At 48.2% G+C, this 22335-nt stretch overlaps 1 protein-coding gene across 1 annotated transcript; it reads right to left on the bottom strand.

Annotated features, from left to right (window-relative positions):
- Positions 1 to 2016: 2016 nt before the first annotated feature.
- USP35 (ubiquitin specific peptidase 35) lies at positions 2017 to 19365 on the bottom strand. Its single transcript, XM_033146023.1, has 10 exons — positions 18684 to 19365; positions 16849 to 16984; positions 13075 to 13204; positions 11743 to 11844; positions 10553 to 10711; positions 10120 to 10313; positions 8589 to 8682; positions 6769 to 6875; positions 4509 to 5616; positions 2017 to 2626 (listed from the first exon to the last, which is right to left on the bottom strand). Exons 1-10 carry the CDS (start codon positions 19363 to 19365, stop codon positions 2459 to 2461), a joined length of 2880 nt encoding a protein of 959 aa, XP_033001914.1. The 3' UTR covers positions 2017 to 2458.
- Positions 19366 to 22335: the final 2970 nt, after the last annotated feature.

Raw genomic sequence — 22335 nt, 5'->3', positions numbered from 1 at the left:
GGAGGACAAAAAAATTAGTCTTTTTAAAAAAATAAAATAAAATGTACAGCGTGTTCGTTTTGTGGTGTCGCCATTTGAGCTGGCTATTAATTTTTCTAGTCGCTAATCCCTTAAATTATTAATTTATTCTTTGTGAGGGGTTTTTTGTTGTTGTTTATAAAAAAAGACACTTTTGACACACTTATCCTGTAAAACTGATCTTGCGCTTAACCTAGATAATACTTTTTTTAAAGAAAAGAAACTTATTATTTTTGCTGTTAAATAAATGTGACCTGTGCCTAAAAGCAAAAAAAAAGTCTCTCTCTCTCTGTGTGTGTGTGTGTGTGTGTGTGATTGACTAGCACAATTAGGAGAGCAAGCTGTTGAGGGAGTTGCTATTTATAATGCTAATTAAAGTACTCGCTGGTGCATTTTAAGTGTTAGGAAGAGCACTAAATCCCTTGCAGGCGACCACAGTGGCTGGAGATGGAAAGTCAGGTTGAGTATCCATAGCAATGACCACAGGAAGAATGACCTCTGGGAGGAGAGCAGAGAGAAGGAATGCCCTGGTGCATCTGCAGCAGCACAACCAGACACCTTCATCAGCCCCAGCTGCAACAAAACATGTCCCGCCTGTATCGGTCTCTGCAGCCAATGCAGACGCTGAAACTCTCCAAAGGTTCAACTTCACCCTCCAAAGGCGCACTCCTCCATTGTCTCCTGAGACAGATGGATGCCAACAGAGAGACAGATGCTATACTACACAAGTAGGAAAGGACACAGCCACACCATGCACTGAAATTGCTTTTATACCACATTTGACAGCCGTAGTTTCTTCTAAGGAACCTTGGAAACCAGCTCTCCAAGGGGTCTCCTAACACCTCTCGGCAACCTTGAGAAACTACCATTCCAAGGATTCTTTGAGGGTAAGTCATGACCATTACAACAAGCAGATTGGTGTGGATGCGACCATTCATAATCTGTCCGGGCTCGTGTTTTTAAGCGAAAGATGGGCAGTAAGTCCTACACCCCCTGGGAAGGTGTGCCAAAGACCACAGGAAAACGCCAGATCTCTCCAAAGGTGGAGAGAAAACAAGGTTCAAGATTCAAGGTTAAGAGCTCCTTTCCTGCCCCTACGGAAATTCCGCTGTCCGGCTGCCATTAAGAATTTTGATTTCTGCAGAGCTGGGAAGAAAGAACAAAATTGCCGCTGAGTTCCTGCTCTCATCAAGGCGCAAAATGGAAAGAAAAGGAGGTGATTTTTTTTGCATGTGTATGTATTAGTGTATTCCATTATACAGAAGTTTAAAATATTAGCCCGCCAGTAACCCTGGATCTGGACAACCAATGAATTGAGCCCGAGAGCAGCGATTTCCCAGAGCAAAAAAAAATAGAAAAAAAAATCTGGGTGACAGCCATGGGTGTGCATTTTTTAAAAAATCAGCTAAATAATCAGTTAGCAACCTCTGCCTTCATATACTGCAGAGGCACCACATGAGCCACAGTCTTAACATACTGATTTGGAGTGGAGTCGCTAGGAGACAAAAGAAGTCTCAGCCAGGACTATATTCTCAGATTCCTAGAATAAGAAATGGGGGGAAATTGGCAAAGGGAAGATTCATGTCAGGAGGACCAGCCTTTCTAAACATGATTCATCCCTTAGGTGGCTCTAGGTCAACGAGGAGAGAGTGCTTCTTCTGTGATGGCAGCCAGGGGGCATGACTCACCTGAGCTCTGTAATAGAGCGCAGGTAAGACCACCTACCTAACGTACCACAGGCTGAGGTTGGATACTAGAGAAGGGGACTAGCACATCCAGGAGCTTCAAGATCTAGTATGAGAGAGGGCATGTGCACCATTTTAATCTTCAACCTAGCAGCACACGGCTGCACCCGAGGCCAATGCTGATCAACAACGGTGTTCCCCTGTGGCCTGAATTATTCTAAGCCGCCATATTGATCTATCCCCCCCCAAAAAAAGCTCCCACTTCTCTTTCAGTTCCACTCAAAATACCCATGGCCAACGAGGACTCGAGACAGGGGTTCAGAACACCCCACCGCTCCGCTTTTAAAAGGTATCTCAGGGCAAGGGTTCCTGTCAGTAGAAATGCCTACGAGTCCAGTTTGCTGCACTGTCCTCCCTGAAAAGACACCCCTCTCGGGTTTCGCAGAAGGATTTCCCACCCTTTCGCAAGTACCTCAGTACACTTTGAATTCAGTCTTTCTGCCGGTCCTAGGAAGTGTAGTTCTGTGAGGGAGCGGAGAATTCCCTCCTCAGCACCCCTCAGAGAACTACATTTCCCAGAATTCCGTGGAGCGGTAGGGCCAGGCCGTTCAAACGGTTGTGGTGCTCTGTCTCGGCCACGGTGGGCCTAGCTCTCCTGTTGCTAAGAAGTTTAAAAAGGCCAAAGGATCGTTGAGCACAGTAGAGCCTTGCTTGGTGGTGACAGTGTCGGCCATTTTGTGTCGGGTCAACAATGGCTAGAAGACGAGTCCGTGAAAAGAGCTTGACCCTCCTCCACCGGGGTCGTGCCCACAACCCCCCGAAGAGCTATCGTCATCGTCCCCATCAAAGTCTTTCCACCACAGAGGGGATTTGGGCAAGGCCGAGATGTAGGCACTTCTGCTTCGGGCTTCCTTTTCTTGCTCCTGTGGCACGGGAAAACAAAACATAGCTCAGACATGGTGTACAAATCAGTTAAGGAGATAAACAACAACAAATAACCCCCTCAAGGTTAGCCAACATGGCACCCTCAAGATGGTGCATCATCCCTGAATATTGGGCCACCATGTTGGCTGGGTCTGAGGGGAGTTGGTGGAGGCCACCAATATCTGTAGGCCACCAACCTCCTTGACTTTCTCTCAGCTAACAAGTGGGGCCCTGTAACAAAATGTTGCAGTATGGAGTGCTTCCGTCCAGGGTTCCAACCATCCCAATTCATCCACTACCACCACCAGGCAGATGGGGCTCATCAACCTGGGGAGGTAGCCCATCTTGGAGAAGGACAACTCTGATCCTAAACCTCCGCTGCCTTGAGGGATAGCTTCAGGAGGAGAAAAGGCAATGGAGTGAACGTTGCACAAATTTGGAGGTTTGCCTCCTTCCAGCAACTCCTGCAGCCAAGCTGGCGCCAAACAATTTGACCTCACCCCCGGAGGTGCACTGCATTGTGTCTCAAGGCAGAAGAATGCCAACCAACCAACTGTTTTGCTCCCTCCCCGCCACTCTGGTCAGTCCTAAAGATATTCCATCCCCATGAATCATGAACAGCCCTCGGTGGCTTGTTTGGGGTGTCTCCCCCCCCCAGCCACCTCCATTTGTGGGTTTGTTTGTTTTTGGAGGGGTGGACAGACTTGCACCCAATCCTAAATCCATTAAGTTCTTTAACTTCCCAGGTGATGCATGTGGCCACTACTCTCCGTTCCCGGGATACATTCAAAAACAGAATCGACTAGGAAGTCACCTACCCGGGCAATATGGTAGTTCTTTCCACACTTTATACGTAAACATTTCTCTGCTCTCCTGCTGCAGCTAATCCATTTTATTCCCCACCACGACCTGGTTGTCTCCCAACCGCCCATGGCAGTCTCCATGCATGGAGTCTCCTGCGTAATAGCGCTCCGGGGGCGGGGGGGAAATTCACCAGCAGAAGCAGCTAAATAATTTAGCTTAGTGCTTTGTTGGATCTAACCGTCAGAGGCTGCTGATATCTTACTTGTGTGCAAGCAGCATGGTTTTGGCTCACCTCCATGAGCACGGAAAGTCTCAAATCTGTATCTATGATGGGATGATGGGTAGCCAATGTAGCACTCTCTAGGTGTCACTATACTACAACTCCAATCATCTTGGACCATCGGCCATACTGGCTGCGATTGATGGGAGTCGGGTGTGTGTGTGTGTGTGTGTGTGTGTGTGTGTACACACACACACATATATATACACACACACACTCTATGGTGATGGAGCTGGCATACCTTACTGCCAAGGAAATCTACTCAGTATTGATCCAGAGCAGATTCCCAATGTATAGTTAGCAGAGTAAAAACTTAAACACATTGCAGGATTCCCCAAAAATAGACCAGAGGCAATTAATATTTCATCCAGCAGAGCTTTGCTGCTACTGAAGGCAAATGAGCATATTGGTCACAAATCCAATACATTCAGGATTGGCCCTGTCCATAAGAAATCCATTTGTAGCAGACTTAACATAAACGTATAATAACTTGTAATAAGTCTAAGCCTTGACTATGCACAGGACACCACACCAGAAGGAAAAGAGATAGAAAGAAAAAGTGAAACCCAGGCTCCTCCTGGCCTTACTTTTATAGTTAGCATGACTTTGGCAGAAAGAGACAAGAGAACTAGCTTAAGCCAGCTTCTCTGAAGGAATTACCCAAACATCATGAACCTTCTGCTTGTTTCTTTCACACAGAGAAGCTTCCAGAAGCTTCCAGAATTAAGTAGAATAGGAAAGATCTCAACACATCAGATCAATACTTTCTGCACCAAGAAATGCAAACTGACACTTACCTGCAAGTACAGGATGTTATCCTTCGAAATGGCTTCCATCAGGCTTTTGTCTGGAGAATGCAGGTCTCCATTCACCCGGCCGGACTCTCCAGTGGCCCCACGCCCCACGTCTCTCGACTGGCTCGCCCTTTGCCTGTAGAACAGCAGGTAAGCCGTGTCCTTGGGTAGGAAGGATGTCACGTTGCTGACGGACTCGAAAGACGAGAACGAGACTCTGGTGTCGTTGAAGAGGTACCACTGGATCGCAACGTCCGGAGGTTTCTCTGGGGCGCCGCTCCGAGAGGCATCCTTCGGGTTGCTTTCGGCCGCCGCGTCCTCGCACTCCCGGGCGTAGCAGTAGTAATGGCCGCTCTCTGAGGAGACCCCGGAATGCACCACCACGCTGCAGAGGTCGTACACCACCGAAGCGAAGGCCTTGCGTGCCGAGGTGCTCCGTGGCGGGTTCGCGCCGCCGCTCGGCTCCTCCGAGGACGCCAGGACCGGAAGCTTCAACACCAGCGGGACGGAGACGTTGTCCAGGATCTTCCTCCTCCTCATGGCCCTCAGGTCAAAGGAGAACCTCAGCAGGGTGAGGATGAGGTAGTGAGGCCCCTCCGTCAGTTCGGCCAGCTTCTCCGCGTCCTGAAGGGAAGCGCAGTTGTCACAGTGATAGCGGTTCTCTGCCGTCAGCATCTCGGGCGATAAGAAATAATTTATCAGGTCAGGGACGGATCTGGAGGCTGTGGGCCCACGAATTTGCTCCCTCAGAGCCAACACCGAATCTTCGTCGGGCTTTGCGCCGGTAGCGTCTTGCTCAGCTCTCGGGGGGGAAGGAGTCTCTTGAATTCCAGGCCCCAAAGTTTCTACCGGTAAAAGAGAGGTACTGCTACTGGCTATAGGCACATGATTATCAGCTGGTGGGAAAGCTAAGGAGAGGTCTGTGAAGGCTTCTTCTCTGGAGGAGACTTTCAGGCACTTCAGACATCGGATTTTCGTCTTAATTCTGCCCCCAAACATTTTTTCAATTAAAGTCTTGTTTGCTGGCTGCTGTTGCTCAGCCTGAGATATCAGTGTGGACTCTTTGAGCTTCTGGCAGATTCGCCTTCCTGTTCTCTCTTCTTCATGAAGCCTTTTTTGGGGGTTGGGGGAAGAAGAAGAGAAATACGCTGAAGAACGTCACCAGTAAAACCATCCCTCCATCATCGGAAGGAGGTGCTACTGTGCTCTTAAGACGCCTGCCAGCATCTAAGCCCTGCATCTCAAGATGAGCGGCAGTACCAGAATCATATAATTTTATCCTAGAAGGAAACTGGACAGGCTGCCTCTCCAGACGGACACTGAAACCTATCTTTATTCTGGAAGGCATTTTTATAAATCAGTTCCGCCATTTTAATGGACAAATCCATGACACAAACCAACTGTGTTTCAACTTGTTCTATCCCTCGAGTGCATTTCTATAGTAAGTTCAGTGTTAGCCTCGTGCTTTTACACGCAAGCCGCCTGATAAAGCAGGAGGCAAATAATTTAACATTCTTGTTTTAAAAATCTGGTTGAACCAATCCGTATCCCGACACCGTGGATTGTGGCCACAAGGAAGTCCAGTGAGAAATGCAGAGGGACAGGGGACAAGGAAGACACACACCTGCCATTTTCAGTAGCGGCTGTATTCAGAGAATCTCCCTTCCTCCTCAAAACAAAACAAAAAAAATCTCTCCCAAATGTATAGGGCAATTTTAAGAGCTGGGCTTTCACAGGCTGTGAAGAGAGCAGGCATTTGGGCAATCTTCGGGGTGCATGTGGAGAAAGGATAGGCAAACATGGCAATTTCTGTTTCTCGGCTTTCCAGTTTTAAGTTCTCCACATTTCTAGATCGGTTCACAATTTATTTATTTATTTGGTTTAAAGTCCTGAAAATTCAGCAGCATTTTAGTGCATATTTCTCCTAACAAGAACAGTAATAATTTATTACGTATACTTCTACCTATCCGACTGGGTTGCCCCAGCCACTCTGAGTCGCTTCCAACATAATATAAAAACACAATTAGGTATCAAACAATTAAAACTTCCTGATACAGGGCTGCCTTCAGATGTCTTTGGAAAGTTGTGTAATTGTTTATTTCTTTGACATCTGATGAGAGGGCGTTCCACATGGCCGGTGCCACTACTGAGAAGGCCCCCCTCCCTTCTCGGAAGACATTATTTTGCATACAGTTTTACCTAATATTCATGGTGGTTTGTTTTTTCTACAAAGCATATTTTATCTGAGAAGGATGCATCTTACCGATCGAGCAGGTACTTGAGGTATTCGGAGCAGTCCTGCTGAGCTCCTCTTGTGAACCAGGGAGGCCAGGAAGCAGAGAAAAAGCTTTCGGGAGAGATGGCAGGCCGCTAACAGGGATTTAAGAAAGGTGAGTGGGGAACAGAAGGGGAAATGGTGAGGAGACACAAAGCATTTGCCGTTCAGATACCAAAGCCTGCGCTTTTCCAATGTGCTTTTTAAAGTTTAAATCATGGCCCCAGGTGATTTTTAGACTGCTGAATTTATATATTAGGTGGTTTCAAATTTCGAAATCTACTTCATTTTAGCTAGAAAGCCGGAGTAGACAGTCGCCAACAAATAAACAAATCCCTAAAATAACAAAAGTACAGTGGTACCTTGGTTCTCAAACGCCTTGGTACTCAAACAACTTGGAACCCAAACACTGAAAAACCGGAAGTAAGTGTTCTGGCTTGCAAACATTTTTTTGGAAGCCGAATGTGCTCCATTTTGAGTGTTATGCTTCCGATTTGAGTGCCACACTTCCAATTTGCATGTTACGCTGAGGTCTGTCTGTTTTGGCTATTTATTTTGCGTTTTTGTTTTGTTTTGTTTTTGTGACTGTGTGGAAGAACCCAGTTCAGCTACTGATTGATTGTGTGACTGGGCACATTTATGCATATATGGTGGAACTGCAATGAAATCAAGAAATTTTGGGGGAAATTATATAACGAATTGAAAAAGATAACTAAGTTGTTGTTGTTCAGTCGTTCAGTAGTGTCCGACTCTTCGTGACCCCATGGACCAGAGCACGCCAGGCACGCCTATCTTTCACTGCCTCTCGCAGTTTGGCCAAACTCATGTTAGTAGCTTTGAGAACACTGTCCAACCATCTCATCCTCTGTTGTCCCCTTCTCCTTGCACCCTCCATCTTTCCCAACATCAGGGTCTTTTCTAGGGAGTCTTCTCTTCTCATGAGGTGGCCAAAGTACTGGAGCCTCAACATCAGGATCTGTCCTTCTAGTGAGCACTCAGGGCTGATTTCTTTGAGAATGGATAGGTTTGATCTTCTTGCAGTCCATGGGACTCTCAAGAGTCTCCTCCAGCGCCATAATTCAAAAGCATCAATTCTTCGGCGATCAGCCTTCTTGATGGTCCAGCTCTCACTTCCATACATTACTACTTGGAAAACTATAGCTTTAACTATACGGACCTTTGTCGGCAAGGTGATGTCTTTACTTTTGAAGATGCTGTCTAGGTTTGTCATTGCTTTTCTCCCAAGAAGCAGGCGTCTTCTAATTTCTTGACTGCTGTCACCATCTGCAGTGATCATGGAACCCAAGAAAGTGAAATCTCTCACTGCCTCCATTTCTTCCCCTTCTATTTGCCAGGAGGTGATGGGACCAGTGGCCATGATCTTAGTTTTTTTGATGTTGAGCTTCAGACCATATTTTGCGCTCTCCTCTTTCACCCTCATTAAAAGGTTCTTTAATTCCTCCTCACTTTCTGCCATCAAGGTTGTATCATCAGCATATCTGATGTTGTTGATATTTTTTCCGGCAATCTTAATTCAACAACAACAACAATATAATTTGAGGCTTATCTTCCAGACCTCTAAAATTCAACCCAAACTGGAAACTGAACAGCCCCTTTGAGCCAAGAAGCACCCGGTTCAAATCTTACCATGGGTTATTGAGCAAGCCACCATATCCAAGGCTCAACTCCCTCCCTCCTCACCCCATCTTCACCAAGGGCTGTTGCAGACATAATGCAACAACAGAGCTTTGAACGTTCCAAAGGGAAGCATAACACAAATGCAGGAATTGGTCAATGCACTGACTTACCTGGCTGTGCTCTAGAAAGGCAAACAGCCACTGCAGCTTCGCCATCAGGGGCTGGGAACTGTTTTCGGCTAAGCTCAACACTGAACGCCTGAAGCTTGAAAAGGAAGTTTTGAAAGACGTTTAGACACAGTGAATATACTGAGGTGGTATAGAAAACAGAAACAAAATAGCATCCTAATGAGAAGCCTGAGCCCCCCCGATCGACAGTGGCAACCCCACAAACAAACAACAACAACACAAAGCTATACAATGAGAAACCAGGGTTTCTCCAGACAGATGCTTTTGTGCATGTGTATTCTGCAGCACATCACCGGACACATTCACACCACAGATGTGAAGTGCTATGAGACCAGTTTAAGCAGTCACGGCTTCCCCCAAGGAATCCTGGGAGCTGTAGTTCATTAAAGGGTGCTTGTACTTATTAGAAGACACCCATTCATCACACACACAGGACATGGGTGGCGCTGTGGGTTAAACCACAGAGCCTAGGGCTTGTTGATCAGAAGGTCAGCGGTTCAAATCCCCACGGCTGGGTGAGCTCCCGTTGCTCGGTCCCTGCTCCTGCCAACCTAGCAGTCCAAAAGCACATCAAAGTTCAAGTAGATAAATAGGTACCACTCCAGCAGGAAGGTAAACGGCATTTCCGTTCGCTGCTCTGGTTCGCCAGAAGCGGCTTAGTCATGCTGGCCACATGACCCGGAAGCTGTACGCCAGCTCCCTTGGCCAGTAAAGCGAGATGAGTGCCACAACCCCAGAGTCATCTGCGACTGGACCTAATGGTCAGGGGTCCCTTTACCTATTCACCACAAAGAGCTGCAGTTTCTAGAGTAGTTTAACAACCAACCCCTCTTCTCAGGGAACTCTTAACCCAGATTTGGCTGGAGTAGACTTCACCCCAGAGGTGCACTCCATTGTCTTTCTAGACAGACAGATGCCAGCAACTGTTATTTTAACCAATTCCTTTCCCTTATTATACTTCCTTCGAAGTCCCTCTTCCCCACCCAAAATTCCCACAAGTGTATTAAATTTCTTCACCAACGCAATCAACGACTTCTATTTGCTTCTGTTCACTGCAGGTTGAACTGCTTCTCTCGATCTGAAGGCGTCAGAAGCAAACATTCAACTATTTCTTTATTGCATCTATATCCTACATTTTCCCCTCCACCCAGCTCAAGGGGGCACCCACAGTTCTCTCCCCCTGCTCATTTCATACCCACAGCACCCCTGTGCTATGGTAGGTTAGGCTGAGAGGCAGTGACTGGACCGAGTGAACATCGCTTGTGACCGAGCTGGGATTCGAACCCAGGTCTCTCAGATCCTAATCAGGTACTCAAGCACTGCACCACACTGGCTCACGGTGATTTGTTGCTGCAGGCTTTTAAAATGGGAGAAGCAGCGCAGCCGGAAGGGAACAGAAAATGGGCTGCTAACATGTGGCAATTTTAATAGCACCAAATCAGAACTTCCAAACCTATCATTAAATACGAAACCAGATAAGGCTGGAGGAGAAAGAAGAAGCAAGGATACCTACTCAGAGGCCATGAAGAGTGCTTGGATTATGCTGTTCATATAGCAGGTATTCCCCAGGTTGATTAACCCTATTTTCCCCGTTTCAGATTTGGAAGCCAGTCGAGGATAAAAGCTGGCCAGTTCGTTCTTCTGGGAAGTCCAGGCGTTCTGTCCGAGCAGATATTTGATTCGGTCTTCATTTGGAATCGGGAGAGTCTCACGAGGAATAAAGCAAGGGGGAAAGTTAGGGGAAAGTCTGCAGTGTTCACAGCTCCGTTGGTTTAAAAGTAAAATAAAAAAGCAGGATTGTCTCATGCTATCATTCTGACCCCCATCGCCAATTCTAAGAAGCATCTCATTTCAGCTGCATGAAGCTGAAAGCTTATTGATCCTCCCCCAAAGGTTTCTTCCATGCACACAGAAACCTCCCCCCCCCCAAAAAAAAGAGGAATTACTTTTATCGCCTCCACGACAGGTTCGTAGAGATCTGGGAATCCTGAGAACCGGAAGAACATGCAGTGGATTAGCTCAGCCAGCTGTTCCAGGCAGCTCGCCGCAGAGTTGGAGTTTTCCTTGTGGAGGGCAGCAACCACCCTCGGGATGTGTGGGAGAAGCTTTAAGAGAGAGAGAAAGGAGAGGTACAGTCAGCCTAAACTGGCAAAAACCAGCTGCAGAGCTAAGCTGCACATGTAAACCAGATACTTAAGGGTTAAAATGTCACTGGGTTTTGCTTACAGGTAGGTAGCCCTGTTGGTCTGCCATAGTCAAAACAAAATAAAATAAAATAAAATAAAATAAAATAAAATAAAATAAAATAAAATAAAATAAAATAAAATAAAATAAAATAAAATAAAATAAAATAAAATAAAATAAAATAAAATAAAATAAAATAAAAATTCCTTCCAGTAGCACCTTAGAGACCAACTAAATTTGTTCTTGGTATGAGCATGCACACTTCTTCAGATACTCATCCCACTCATCCCACAACTGGCCAATCGTCAAGGAAGAAGAAGAAGAAGAAGAGTTTGGATTTGATATCCCGCTTTTCACTACCCGAAGGAGTCTCAAAGCGGCTAACATTCTCCTTTCCCTTCCTCCCCCACAACGAACACTCTGTGAGGTGAGTGGGGCTGAGAGACTTCAGAGAAGTGTAACTAGCCCAAGGTCACCCAGCAGCTGCAGGTGGAGGAGCGGAGACGCGAACCCGGTTCCCCAGATTATGAGTCTACCACTCTTAACCACTACACCACACTGGCTCTCAGTAGACTCAGTAGAAGACGACCCCACCTCTTCATTCCAAAAGAAACACCTGCCACACATTAAACTTTGCGTGTGTGTAAGCCAAATTTTGCCTCCCACTCAATCCAGAACCTACAAATGCATATCTCGTTTATCTCGTTTATCTGAACTTTGGCTCTCTCTAGCATCAGACCTCTGATTCTGTGTCAGGGATTGGGAACCTGTGGTTCTCCAGACCTTGTGGGTCTCAGGCTCCCAGCAGCCCCAGCAAGCTTGGCCAACGATCCAGGACGATGCAAAAGTTGCAGTCCAACAACATCTGGAGTTCAAGGACATTCCTGTTCTACCTGGTTCTTAACCAAACAACTGTACGTTTAAACATGAGCGATGACATGTTTCGCCTTACCAAGTGAAATGCCTCGTGGGAGTGCTGGAAGCTCAACAGCATATAACGCAGGATAGAGAGTTCTCCCTCCCGCAGAATGGGGTACAGCAGCTTGGAAAACACCTGTTGGAAGAGAAGAGGGGCTCATTATTAACATGGTAGGTGAGCAGGACCCCACAACCCAATGGCTCTTGAGTTACACTAAAGTAAAGGACCCCTGACAGTTAAGTCCAGTCGCAGACAACTCTGGGGTTGCGGCGCTCATCTCCACTTTACAGGCCGAGGGAGCCGCCGTTTGTCCGCAGACAGTTCTTCCAGGTCATGTAGCCAGCATGACAAAGCCATTTCTGGCGAAACCAGAGCAGCGCACGGAAACGCCGTTTACCTTCCCGCCGGAGCGGTACCTATTTATCTACTTGCACTTTGATGTGCTTTCAAACTGCTAGGTTGGCAGGAGCTGGGACAGAGCAACTGGAGCTCACCCCGTCATGGGGATTCGAACCGCCGACCTTCCAATCAGCAAGCCCAAGAGGCTCAGTGGTTTAGACCAAAGCGCCACCTGCGTCCCCCGAGTTACACTAGTGGCCGAAATTGTGGAAACGTTTTGGGGAAAGTGTATTTCTGAGGTTTGATGGCTCAGGACACCACTTTTTTTGGAGTAATGCCATAAAATTATATATCAATGGAAATATAATTTAATGAAGAATGTAATGCCACAAAGTTTGTTCAATTATCTGTAGTCTATCAAAAGGTATAGCCAAATAACCAGAAAAAGGAAGCACAACTTGCTTAGATTGATATGCTTTCCTTCATTTGAATGTAGCATGAGTGTTTAGAAAGTCAATTAGGTGTTATGAGCCATCAAACCTCAGAAATACACTTTTCCCAAAAGGTTTCCACGATTTCGGCCATTAGTGTATATTGTATATTGTTGTTGTTGACATCCTTCTGTCTCGAGAGACAATGGAGTGTGCCTCTGGGGGTGGAGTCAATCCTCTGCGAAGAATGTTAGACTTTGGTTTAAATCAGCAAGGAACATCCCTGTCAGCATGTGCCGTGGGTATTTTGTGGGGACCCACAACTGTTTATTATTTCCAAATGTTCCCCCGCTGACATAACCCATTTAAGCCTTTATAAGTTAGAAACAGACCCTTGAATTATTTCTGGAAGATAATAGCGCTGATGTCAGAGGACTGAACATTGACTCAAACACACACACACACGTGCCAGAAATTGAGTTACGTTTCTATGATTCCCAAATGGGCTCCCCGGGGGCAGAGAAAAACTTCCCTGCCAGTGCTAAATGCACGTTAGTCCGTTGTATGCAGGCTCACACGAAGAAAGCAAACTGACCCTCTCAATTTTGGACAGCGTGATTTCAATCAAGATGCTGAACTTCTTCACCGCAGCCAAACCCTTCAGCAACGCTATGATCCATTTGTCTATGTTCTTCCCCAGAGGCCAAGACACCCATTCAATCATCCTGCAAAGAGAAAGAGAGAAGCAGGTACATCAAGATAGGATATGCAGAATAGCTTTGCCAGGTCCAGATGAACCTGGTTTCTAAATGCCAAGCTCAGGCAATGCAATCCTATTCGTTCCTACTCAGAATTTAAGACCCGTTGCTCTCAACGTGGCTTCCTCTAAGGCAGAGTTTCCCAAACATGGGTCTCCAGCTGTTTCTGGACTACAACTCCCATCATCTGCAGCTAGCGGGACCAGGGGTCAGGGATGGTGGCATTTGTAGTCCCAAAACAGCCGGAGACCCAAGTTTGGGAAACCCTGCTCTAGGGTAATTGCATAAAGCAGTGGTTCCCGATTATGGGTCTGGAGACCCCCTCGGGGTCCGCAGAGCACACCCAGGGGGTCCGCAGCACCATCTCCTACCAGGGACTCGCTTATCTTGTTAAAGCCACAATAATAACTTTTAACTGAATAACTTTTTAACTGAACTTGTAACTGCTTTCAAGGACTAACAAGTTTAGAGGACTCTCCCACTGCGTGTAGGCAGGGTTTCCAGTGAATATTGCCTTACGGGATTCAAGTCTCATCTTGGAAGTCCAACAGGGGAAATAGCTAAGCAAATTGCCACCAGGATTAGCACAACAGTTCACCCTCTGATGATTTAGTTTAGTGCTTGGGCTGGGCGGCACTTTGCTTTCAACATCGTGATGCATCAGCAGAGAGGTGGGGGGTGGGGACAGTTCAGTCAGTAGAGCATGAGACTCTTAATCTCAGAGTCGTGGGTTCGAGTCCCATGTTAGGCAAAACCAGTGCTTCCTTTCAAAAAATAAATGTTATGGGGTACTCTCATTTTGACTCAAGAAAACCCCCATTTTATAGTTATGGCTGGGGCTGGTAAGAGCTATAGTTCAAGACACACATACAACACGACATACGGGTTCTCCTGCCCTAGAAGAAGAACAGCTCTCTCCAACCTGGCAGGATGTTAAAGGGTAAAGGGACCCCTGACCATTAGGTCCAGTTGCGGACGACTCTGGGGTTGCGTGCTCATCTCGCTTTATAGGCCGAGGGAGCTGGCGTTTGTCCGCAGACAGCTTCCAGGTCATGTGGCCAGCATGACTAAGCCGCTTCTGGCGAACCAGAGCAGCGCGCGGAAACGCCATTTACCTTCCTGCCGGAGTGGTACCTATTTATCTACTTGCATTTTGTGCTTTCGAACTGCTAGGTTGGCAGGAGCAGGGATCGAGCAACGGGAGCTCACCCTGTCGCGGGGATTCGAACCGCCGACCTTCCGATCGGCAAGCCCTAGGCTCTGTGGTTTAACCTACAGCGCCACCCGTGTTACTGAACTACAACTCACAACATCTCTGACTACTGGTCAAAAGGGCTGGGGGCTTTGTCTCTGTGCCTGCCGGCTACTGCTTCCTACATCCTTCTGACTGCTAGGAAACGAACAATTTGCCAGGAACGGGTCGCTTGCTGCGTTGATGTCATTTGGACGAATGCCCAGAGTCTGCGCAGTCTACGCAGGAGGAGGCGAGTGCCTGGAAAGGAGCCCCAGATGCAAGGACTTTCTGGCAGGCACTATCTGGCCTGCCGGCTGGCTCTCTGAAGCTCCACCAAACCACCCGCCCATCCCTTGCGTGAGCCTAATTGCATTTTGTGGGCTCTGCTTAATGTCTCTCCCAATTCTGCCCCACCGCGGGGGCTGTTTTAAAAAGGGAAAGGGAGGCCATCGATCTTCAAAGGGCTAATTATAGAAGCCAGATCCCTTTTAGTAGTAGCATCTCTAGCAAGCATCTGCCATTAGCTGCCCAGGGAAGGAAGAAGGAGAAAGAACAATAACTGAACCAAATTGAGAGGTGTGTGTGCGCATGTTCTCTGCGGCACTTTTAGCTTTGCAGGACACAGCAAAACAAAGAATCAAGTGTTCCCAGAAAAGCACCGGGAGGAAGAGGAGGACTCCTGTCCTGAGAAAACCAAGGGCATTATGAGTAGAGATGGGTGCATCTATTTCCCAAATCCGTGCCATTTTTGCATGTGTTCAGCCACAAACCCATCCCACCCTGTTCTCATGATCTATTGTTTTTAAAGAAATCTGCAGGAGAATATGCATAGAACTACATACAGTGGTACCTCTGGTTACGTACTTAGTTCGTTCCGAAGGTCCGTTCTTAACCTGAAACTGTTCTTAACCTGAAGCACCACTTTAGCTAATGGGGCCTCCCGCTGCCGCTGCGCCACCAGAGCACGATTTCTGTTCTTATCCTGAAGCAAAATTCTTAAGCTGAAGCGTTATTTCTGGGTTAACGGAGTCTGTAACCTGAGGTACCACTGTATTTATAAACGCTTTAATGACTTCTGCTTGTTGGGACTGGTGGGGTGGAAGGCAGGCTGGCCGAAGCACAAACACACACACAGAGTATTCTACAAGGGGTAACCCCAAAGCTAGGGCAGGGGGAGCAGACAGCCAGAGCCAGCTCCCTTGGACTAGATGTAAGAAAGAAAGCAGGGACAGTAGTCTGAGGTTGGTGTGTGACAGGAGCGAGCCAGCAGTAAATGAGCAAGCTGGAGCTAACTCTTCATTAGCAAAACAGGATATGCAGAGGGGTGTGAGGCCTCCTGAGCACAGAAACGCAGGTCACCACAGCCAGGTATGTCTTCTCCTCTCCTGGGTGTTTTCCAAGTAATCAGAGACTGCGTCTGTGTTTCTGCCTTTTGTCTTCCCACTTCATGCCTCTCCTGGTTCTGGGAGACCAGTTAGAAGGGGAGCTTGTCACAGAAGCAGGAAGAGACACCATCTTTGACCACTTGTGTTGTCCCAGCACCACTCCCCAGGCTCTGAGCTTTCTTCCCTTGGGGGTTTGCCAGCTGGTTCCTCCCACCATTCCTTTGCATCCAACCAACCCATGACATTGGGCACTGCCCCCATTCCCTTGTGTATTCTGACACAGGGAAGCTATTTAGGTAGTACTTCTTGACACAGCGCCTAGTTAGATTGCGGCAGCACTCCCTCCCGCAGGAGGCAGTGACCAACTTGGATGGTTTTAAAAGAGGACTGGTCAAATTCCTGAAGGAGAAGAAGAAGAGGAGGAGGAGGAGGAGGAGCAGGAGGAGGAGGAGTAGTTTGGATTAGATATCCCGCTTTATCACTACCTGAAGGAATCTCAAAGCGGCTCACATTCTCCTTTCCCTTCCTCCCCCACAACAAACACTCTGTGAGGTGAGTGGGGCTGAGAGACTTCAGAGAAGTGTGACTAGACCAAGGTCACCCAGCAGCTGCATGTGGAGGAGCGGAGATGCGAACCCGGTTCACCAGATTACAAGTCTACCACTCTTAACCACTACACCACACTGGCTCTCCAGGCTATTAGCCATGATGGCTTTGCTCTGTCTCCACCATCAGAAGCAGCAATACTAGTTTCTGGAAGCTGACAGAGTGCTCTTGTGCATGGTCCCTGATCAAGGGTTTCCCAGAGGCATCTGGGTGGCTGTTGTGAGAAGAGGATGCTGGAATAGATGGGCCACTGGCCTGATCCTGCAGGCCCTTCTTCTGTTCCTTTGCACACACCACAAAAAAAGTATTATTAGTAGCATTTGTGAAAGCAACCCACCCCTGCAAGTACTCTCTGGGGAACACTTCTCTCCCTCGGCATTCCTTACCTGCCAATTGCCATCATCATCTGTACATCCGTTATGCTGTCGTCGTTGGTGAGGTTTCTAAGGATACCATCCATGAGTTCTAGGGGAACATACTGGACCACGCTGGCTAAGGCAATCGATGGAGGGTCCTGCTCATCTACAAGACCGTGGAAGGCAGAGGCAGTCCAAGAACAAGTGGCATCAAGAATTAAGAAGAAGAAGAGAAGAAGAGTTTGGATTTGATATCCCGCTTTATCACTACCCGAAGGAGTCTCAAAGCGGCTAACATTCTCCCTTCCCTTCCTCCTCCACAAAAACACTCTGTGAGGTGAGTGGGGCTGAGAGACTTCAGAGAAATGTATCTAGCCCAAGGTCACTCAGCAGCTGCATGTGGAAGAGCGGAGACGCGAACCCGGTTCACCAGATTACGAGTCCACCGCTCTTAACCACTACAGCACACTGGCTCTTGTACTTCACGGCTGCTTAGCGACATATTTATTTTGCTGCCTGTTTCTACCTATCCAGGGGCTTCCAGGCAGCTAACAAATCACACACACACACCAGAAAAGGGAAACAGAGGCCAACGCAAACGTAAATCAGCATATCTGAAATGTGTACGGCTCCGCTGCTGGCATCCGTCTGTCTTGAGAGACAATGGAGTGTGCCTCCGGGGGGTGAAGTCAAACTGCGGTGTTAGCAGCACCGAAGTGACCTCCCTGGGACTCAAGCCTGGGCAGTGTGTGCGGAGGTCCTGGACTGCCCAGGCGACAAGGCCCCCCTCTCAGCCTCGCTGATGTGCTCCAAAGGAAACCAGAGCAATGTGCTTGGCGCCAGCTTGGCTGCAGGAGTTGCCAGAAGGAGGCGTACAAGGCACCATGCAACCGTCTTAGAGACTCCACTTTGGATTTGTGTAGGGTTTGTTCCAGGCATGGGCAAACTCAGCCCTCCAGATGTTTGGGGACTACAACTCCCATGATCCCTAGCTAACAGTACCAGTGGTCATGGACGATGGGAGTTGTAGTCCCAAAACATCTGGAGGGCCGAGTTTGCCTATGCCTGGTTTATTCCTTAGCCAAATATATCCCACAAGGCAGCCGGGGTTTAGGATCAGTGTTTTCCTTCTCCTAGGTGGGCTCCCTTCCCAGGTGGACAAGTCCCATCTGTCTCTCACTTCCTCCGCAGTACCTGCAGAAACCGGCTTCTTGACCATTGGACCCACTCTTGGTCTTGTCCACTCAATCCTCCGAAGCCTGTCTTCTCATGAAGTCCCTAACTCACCAAGGGTTTGAGACCCATCGGCTACCCTCACCTGGTTTAGCCGGCCAGGTGAAGCTGTTTCCCAGGTGTGGCTGCTGTCACCCGCTGGCAGCTTCTACAAGCCACAGGTGAGAGGTGAGTGCAGGGTGGGGACCAAAGGTGGACGAACTACCCAAGAAGGAGCACGTCACGTCCTCCAACAGAGGTACTTTCGCTCCCCAAACACCCCCATCATAATCTATAATCTAATAATAATAAAATAGAAAATTCTTTCCAGTAGCACCTTAGAGACCAACTGAGTTTGTTCTTGGTATGAGCTTTCGTGTGCATGCACACTTCTTCAGATACGTGCATGCACACGAAAGTTCATACCAAGAACAAACTCAGTTGGTCTCTAAGGTGCTATTGGAAAGAATTTTCTATTTTGTTTCGACTATGGCAGACCAACACGGCTACCCACCTGTAACTAATAATAATAATAATAATAATAATAATAATACCAAAACTCTCCGAAAAAATCAACACACACATCACCACAAACCATGATTATCACTAGCACTGATGCTACGAACCATGTTCCGCCCGTGCAGCCCCCTCACCTGTCGAAGAGATGATAGTGAAGAGCTCTTTCAGGGACGGGAGAATGGAAGACACCTGAGTCTTCCAGATCTTCTGCAGCAAGGCGCTGACTTTGATCACCTGGTCCAGGAAGTCGACAATGGCCTCCTCCCTTCCCGAGGCAGGACGGAACTGCCCGATGCACCTTACAAGCTGCTGGCAAAAGAGGGCTTGGCGCTTGCCCATGGGGATACACTGCGGGTACTGGGTTAAGAGCTTGCTGATTCTGACACACTGCTTCAGGCCCGGCCTCTCGCAGACTTTCCGGAGAACCTCCGTCCTGAGCAGGCTGAAGATGTCGTTGGCTGAGGGGCCGTCCGAGACAAAGGGCAGCCCCAGGTGGATATAATCCAGCACGTAAACGCTCCTCTTCCCGAGAGGCCCATAACCCTCTTGCAAGAGGCTCAGGAGGAAACGGGCGTTGAAGAACTCTTCAAAGGCTTCCCGGTGGTAATGGCCGTAGGCTTCCAGGACCTCTTTGCCGACGGACCTCTTGAACTTGGTGTCGCCCACCAGGAAAAGCTTGGTCGAGAGCTCAAGCATCAGCCAGCACTGCTCGCTGTCCATCGACTGCTTCGAAGCCTCTATGACTCGCCTCACCAGCCCTTGTTTCATGTGATCGGGGTAGGAGGACATCAGAATGGCTTCAAGAATCTTATCCATGCTGGCACGCCTCAGGTGCTGAAAGAGAATCGAACAACGACAAGTTTAGTTTACGAGTTTATTTCTCCCTAGGGCGGAAATAAAATTATAATGTTTCAGAATGCCGTAGGCCAGGGATTGCTAACATAACACCCACGGGCACCAGACTGGTGGCCCTCGTGTATTTATTGTTGTAGGGGAATCAGGATTTATTTATTTTAATAGGAGGGTTGAAACGGCAAGTACTCCTGTTGATGTATGTGACATTACAACTCTCTTCACTAGTAGAGATTTTCCGAATGGGGTGCACAAGCGTGCTCTGTGTGTGTGACTGAGAGAGATGTATTTGGGAATTAGAATCGTAGAACTGTAGGGTTGGAAGGGACCCCCAAGGGTCATCTAGTCCAACCCCCTGCAGTGCAGGAATCTCAGCTAAAGCATCCATGACAGATGGCCATCCAACCTCCTGAGGGAGACCACTGCTGAACAGCTCTTACAGTCAGAAAGTTCTTCCTGATGTTTAGTCAGAATCTAATTTATTGCAACTTGAAGCCATGGGTTCGAGTCCTGCCGTTCGTTCACAGCAGGAAAAAATAAGCTTGCTGCATCTTCCATGTGACCCTTTAGATATTTGATGGTGGCTATCATATCTCTCTCTCTCTTCTCGCTCTCCTCTTTTCCAGGCTAAACATACCCTTCATTACCGTCTCCTATGTGGGAGGGTCCAGATGGGTTCACCTGGTGTGATAACACAGCATTCCCGTTGACTCCGGGGAGCCAAGAAAAGTTATCTGCACTCCCCATAAAGCCCTTGGCCAATGCTCTATCAGTGGCATTTGTGGAGAAAGCAAATGGCAGCTCCCATATCGATCCCCACAGTGCTGATAAGAGAACTGGGAATGCAATTCAAAATAAACCTGTTGTATCCTGCATGGTGTTTGCCTCTTTGTGTTCATGCTCCTACACTCAAGAGCCCAGAATGGTCTTACAAGGAAAACAGTAGATCCTGCTGGGCACTGGCACCAGGGCCGGGCCAAGACACTTTGCTGCCTGAGGCAAGAACAAGACGGCACATAACGGAAGCTAACCCCTTTTCGGAGGCCAGCTGGCCACGTGTTCTGTCCTCCAAACCCTCTCTGCGTCACTGCCTGTCCCTTGGCACGTGCCGCCTGAGGCACCTGCCTCACTCTAACGGCAGGGCCGGCCCAGAGCACCGGCAGACCTGCTCCCATTCGGCCTGCCAAAATGCCAGCTGCACAGATCTCTCTCTCTCTGCCCCCCCCCATCAAGACAAGACCATGAATCCCCAGATGGGCGCTCATGTTTCAAAGGCAATTACTGGCTCCTTGTTAGGAAAGTCTGGGCTTTCTGCTGATCGTGCACCGTCACTCAGATGAGAGAGGATAATTCTGCAGCATCATGCAGCATGCGCCGCACGTCCCTGCCAAAATTTGCCGGTGCTCCAGGGCTAGGAATGAAACCGTTGTGCTTCTTTCCAATTAAAGTCTGGGGGCGGGGTGGGGGGAGAGAGTGGAAACGGGGAAACTCTTTCATTAATTAGCAACGAAAACAGAAGTGGGGGGGGGTAACAAATCTGCTGAGAACGCTGGGATTTCACTAGAACTGCTAGTCAGAACGAAGCTCTCGCTTGATGGGGAGTTTGAACTGCATACAAAAGGCCAAAATATTATTTCGGCCACTGTGAACTTTCCTTTCGGAAAGCCGGTAAACGCGAACAAGCGTTTTAGGGGAAGGGATGCAGCACATTAGCAGCAGCAACAGAGCATCTGCTTTGTATGTCGGAGGTGCCAGGTTCGATTCCCAGCTCCCATCTGAAACCCCGGAAAGCCACTTCCTGTCAGGTTCCGTTCACACGGCAGTTTATCCCACTTTCCTAATGCTTTCCCAGCTGTTGATCTCCACATTCTACTGGAGCTTTAATAGGATGCAAAAGCCATTTTTTGGAAAACGGACGGAACACAGAGAATATTTAGCAGGGAGGGGACCGCCAGAAGGCCCTTGGAGAGGGACCTCAGTGTGCGGGCTGAACGATGGGGGTGGAGACGCTCCTTCAGGGCTACTGGGCCAAGGCCGTTTAGGGCAGGCTTCCTCAAACTCGGCCCTCCAGATGTTTTTGGCCTAAAACTCCCATGATCCCTAGCTAGCAGGAGCAGTGGTCAGGGATGATGGGAATTGTAGTCTCAAAACATCTGGAGGGCCGAGTTTGGGGGTGCCTGGTTTAGGGCTTTAAAGGTCAGCACCAACACTTCGACCTTACAGTCTTTTCTCCGGTTGACGTACAATTATCCCGTTATTGTTGCAGAGCTATTCAGAAACATTCAGCTGTGTTTATCCCTTCCTCCCCAAATTTACTCATTTGAAAGATTCGTAGGACACATTTATGCCAAATGACATTCAGGGTGGCTTGGTGTCATTCCTTTAAAACAAACACACACACACACACACACACACACACACACCTATATACAATTGGATCTACAGCAGTCTTGCAGGTGTTTTGGACTATGGGTAGCTTCCAACTACCGTCTTTTTTGCTCCATAAGACGCACTTTTTTCCTCCTAAAAAGTAAGGGAAAATATCTGTGCATCTTATGGAGCAAATGGTGGTCCCTGGAGCTGAATTGCCCACGGGCCAAAAGAGGATCATGCTTTTTATTTTACAAAGAGAAAAGGGGGTGTTGAAAGGACCCCGCTCAGCAGCTGATCAGCAAGAGATCGGGAGAGAGATAAGAGTCCCCAGCTCCCTTTCAGCCCCGCCCCCTTGCCCCGCCCTCCATTGTTGAATGTGCTGCAGAGGGGGGCTGTTCGTTTCCCCAGCGACATGTGACTGGCTGATTAGATTATCTGTCTGGAAACTGTAGAAAACACTCCCTTTCCTTTAGAAGCTGCAGAAATGTGAGCTGAACCCCATAAAAACGGGGCTTTTCCTCTTTGCTTTTCCCCCTTTGCAAAAAAAGCTGCAAAACTTTT

The sequence above is a fragment of the Lacerta agilis genome, chromosome 4, assembly GCF_009819535.1.
Source record: "Lacerta agilis isolate rLacAgi1 chromosome 4, rLacAgi1.pri, whole genome shotgun sequence".
NCBI classification, from domain to species: Eukaryota; Metazoa; Chordata; class Lepidosauria; order Squamata; family Lacertidae; genus Lacerta; species Lacerta agilis.
This window is presented reverse-complemented; position numbering and strand designations above follow the sequence as displayed.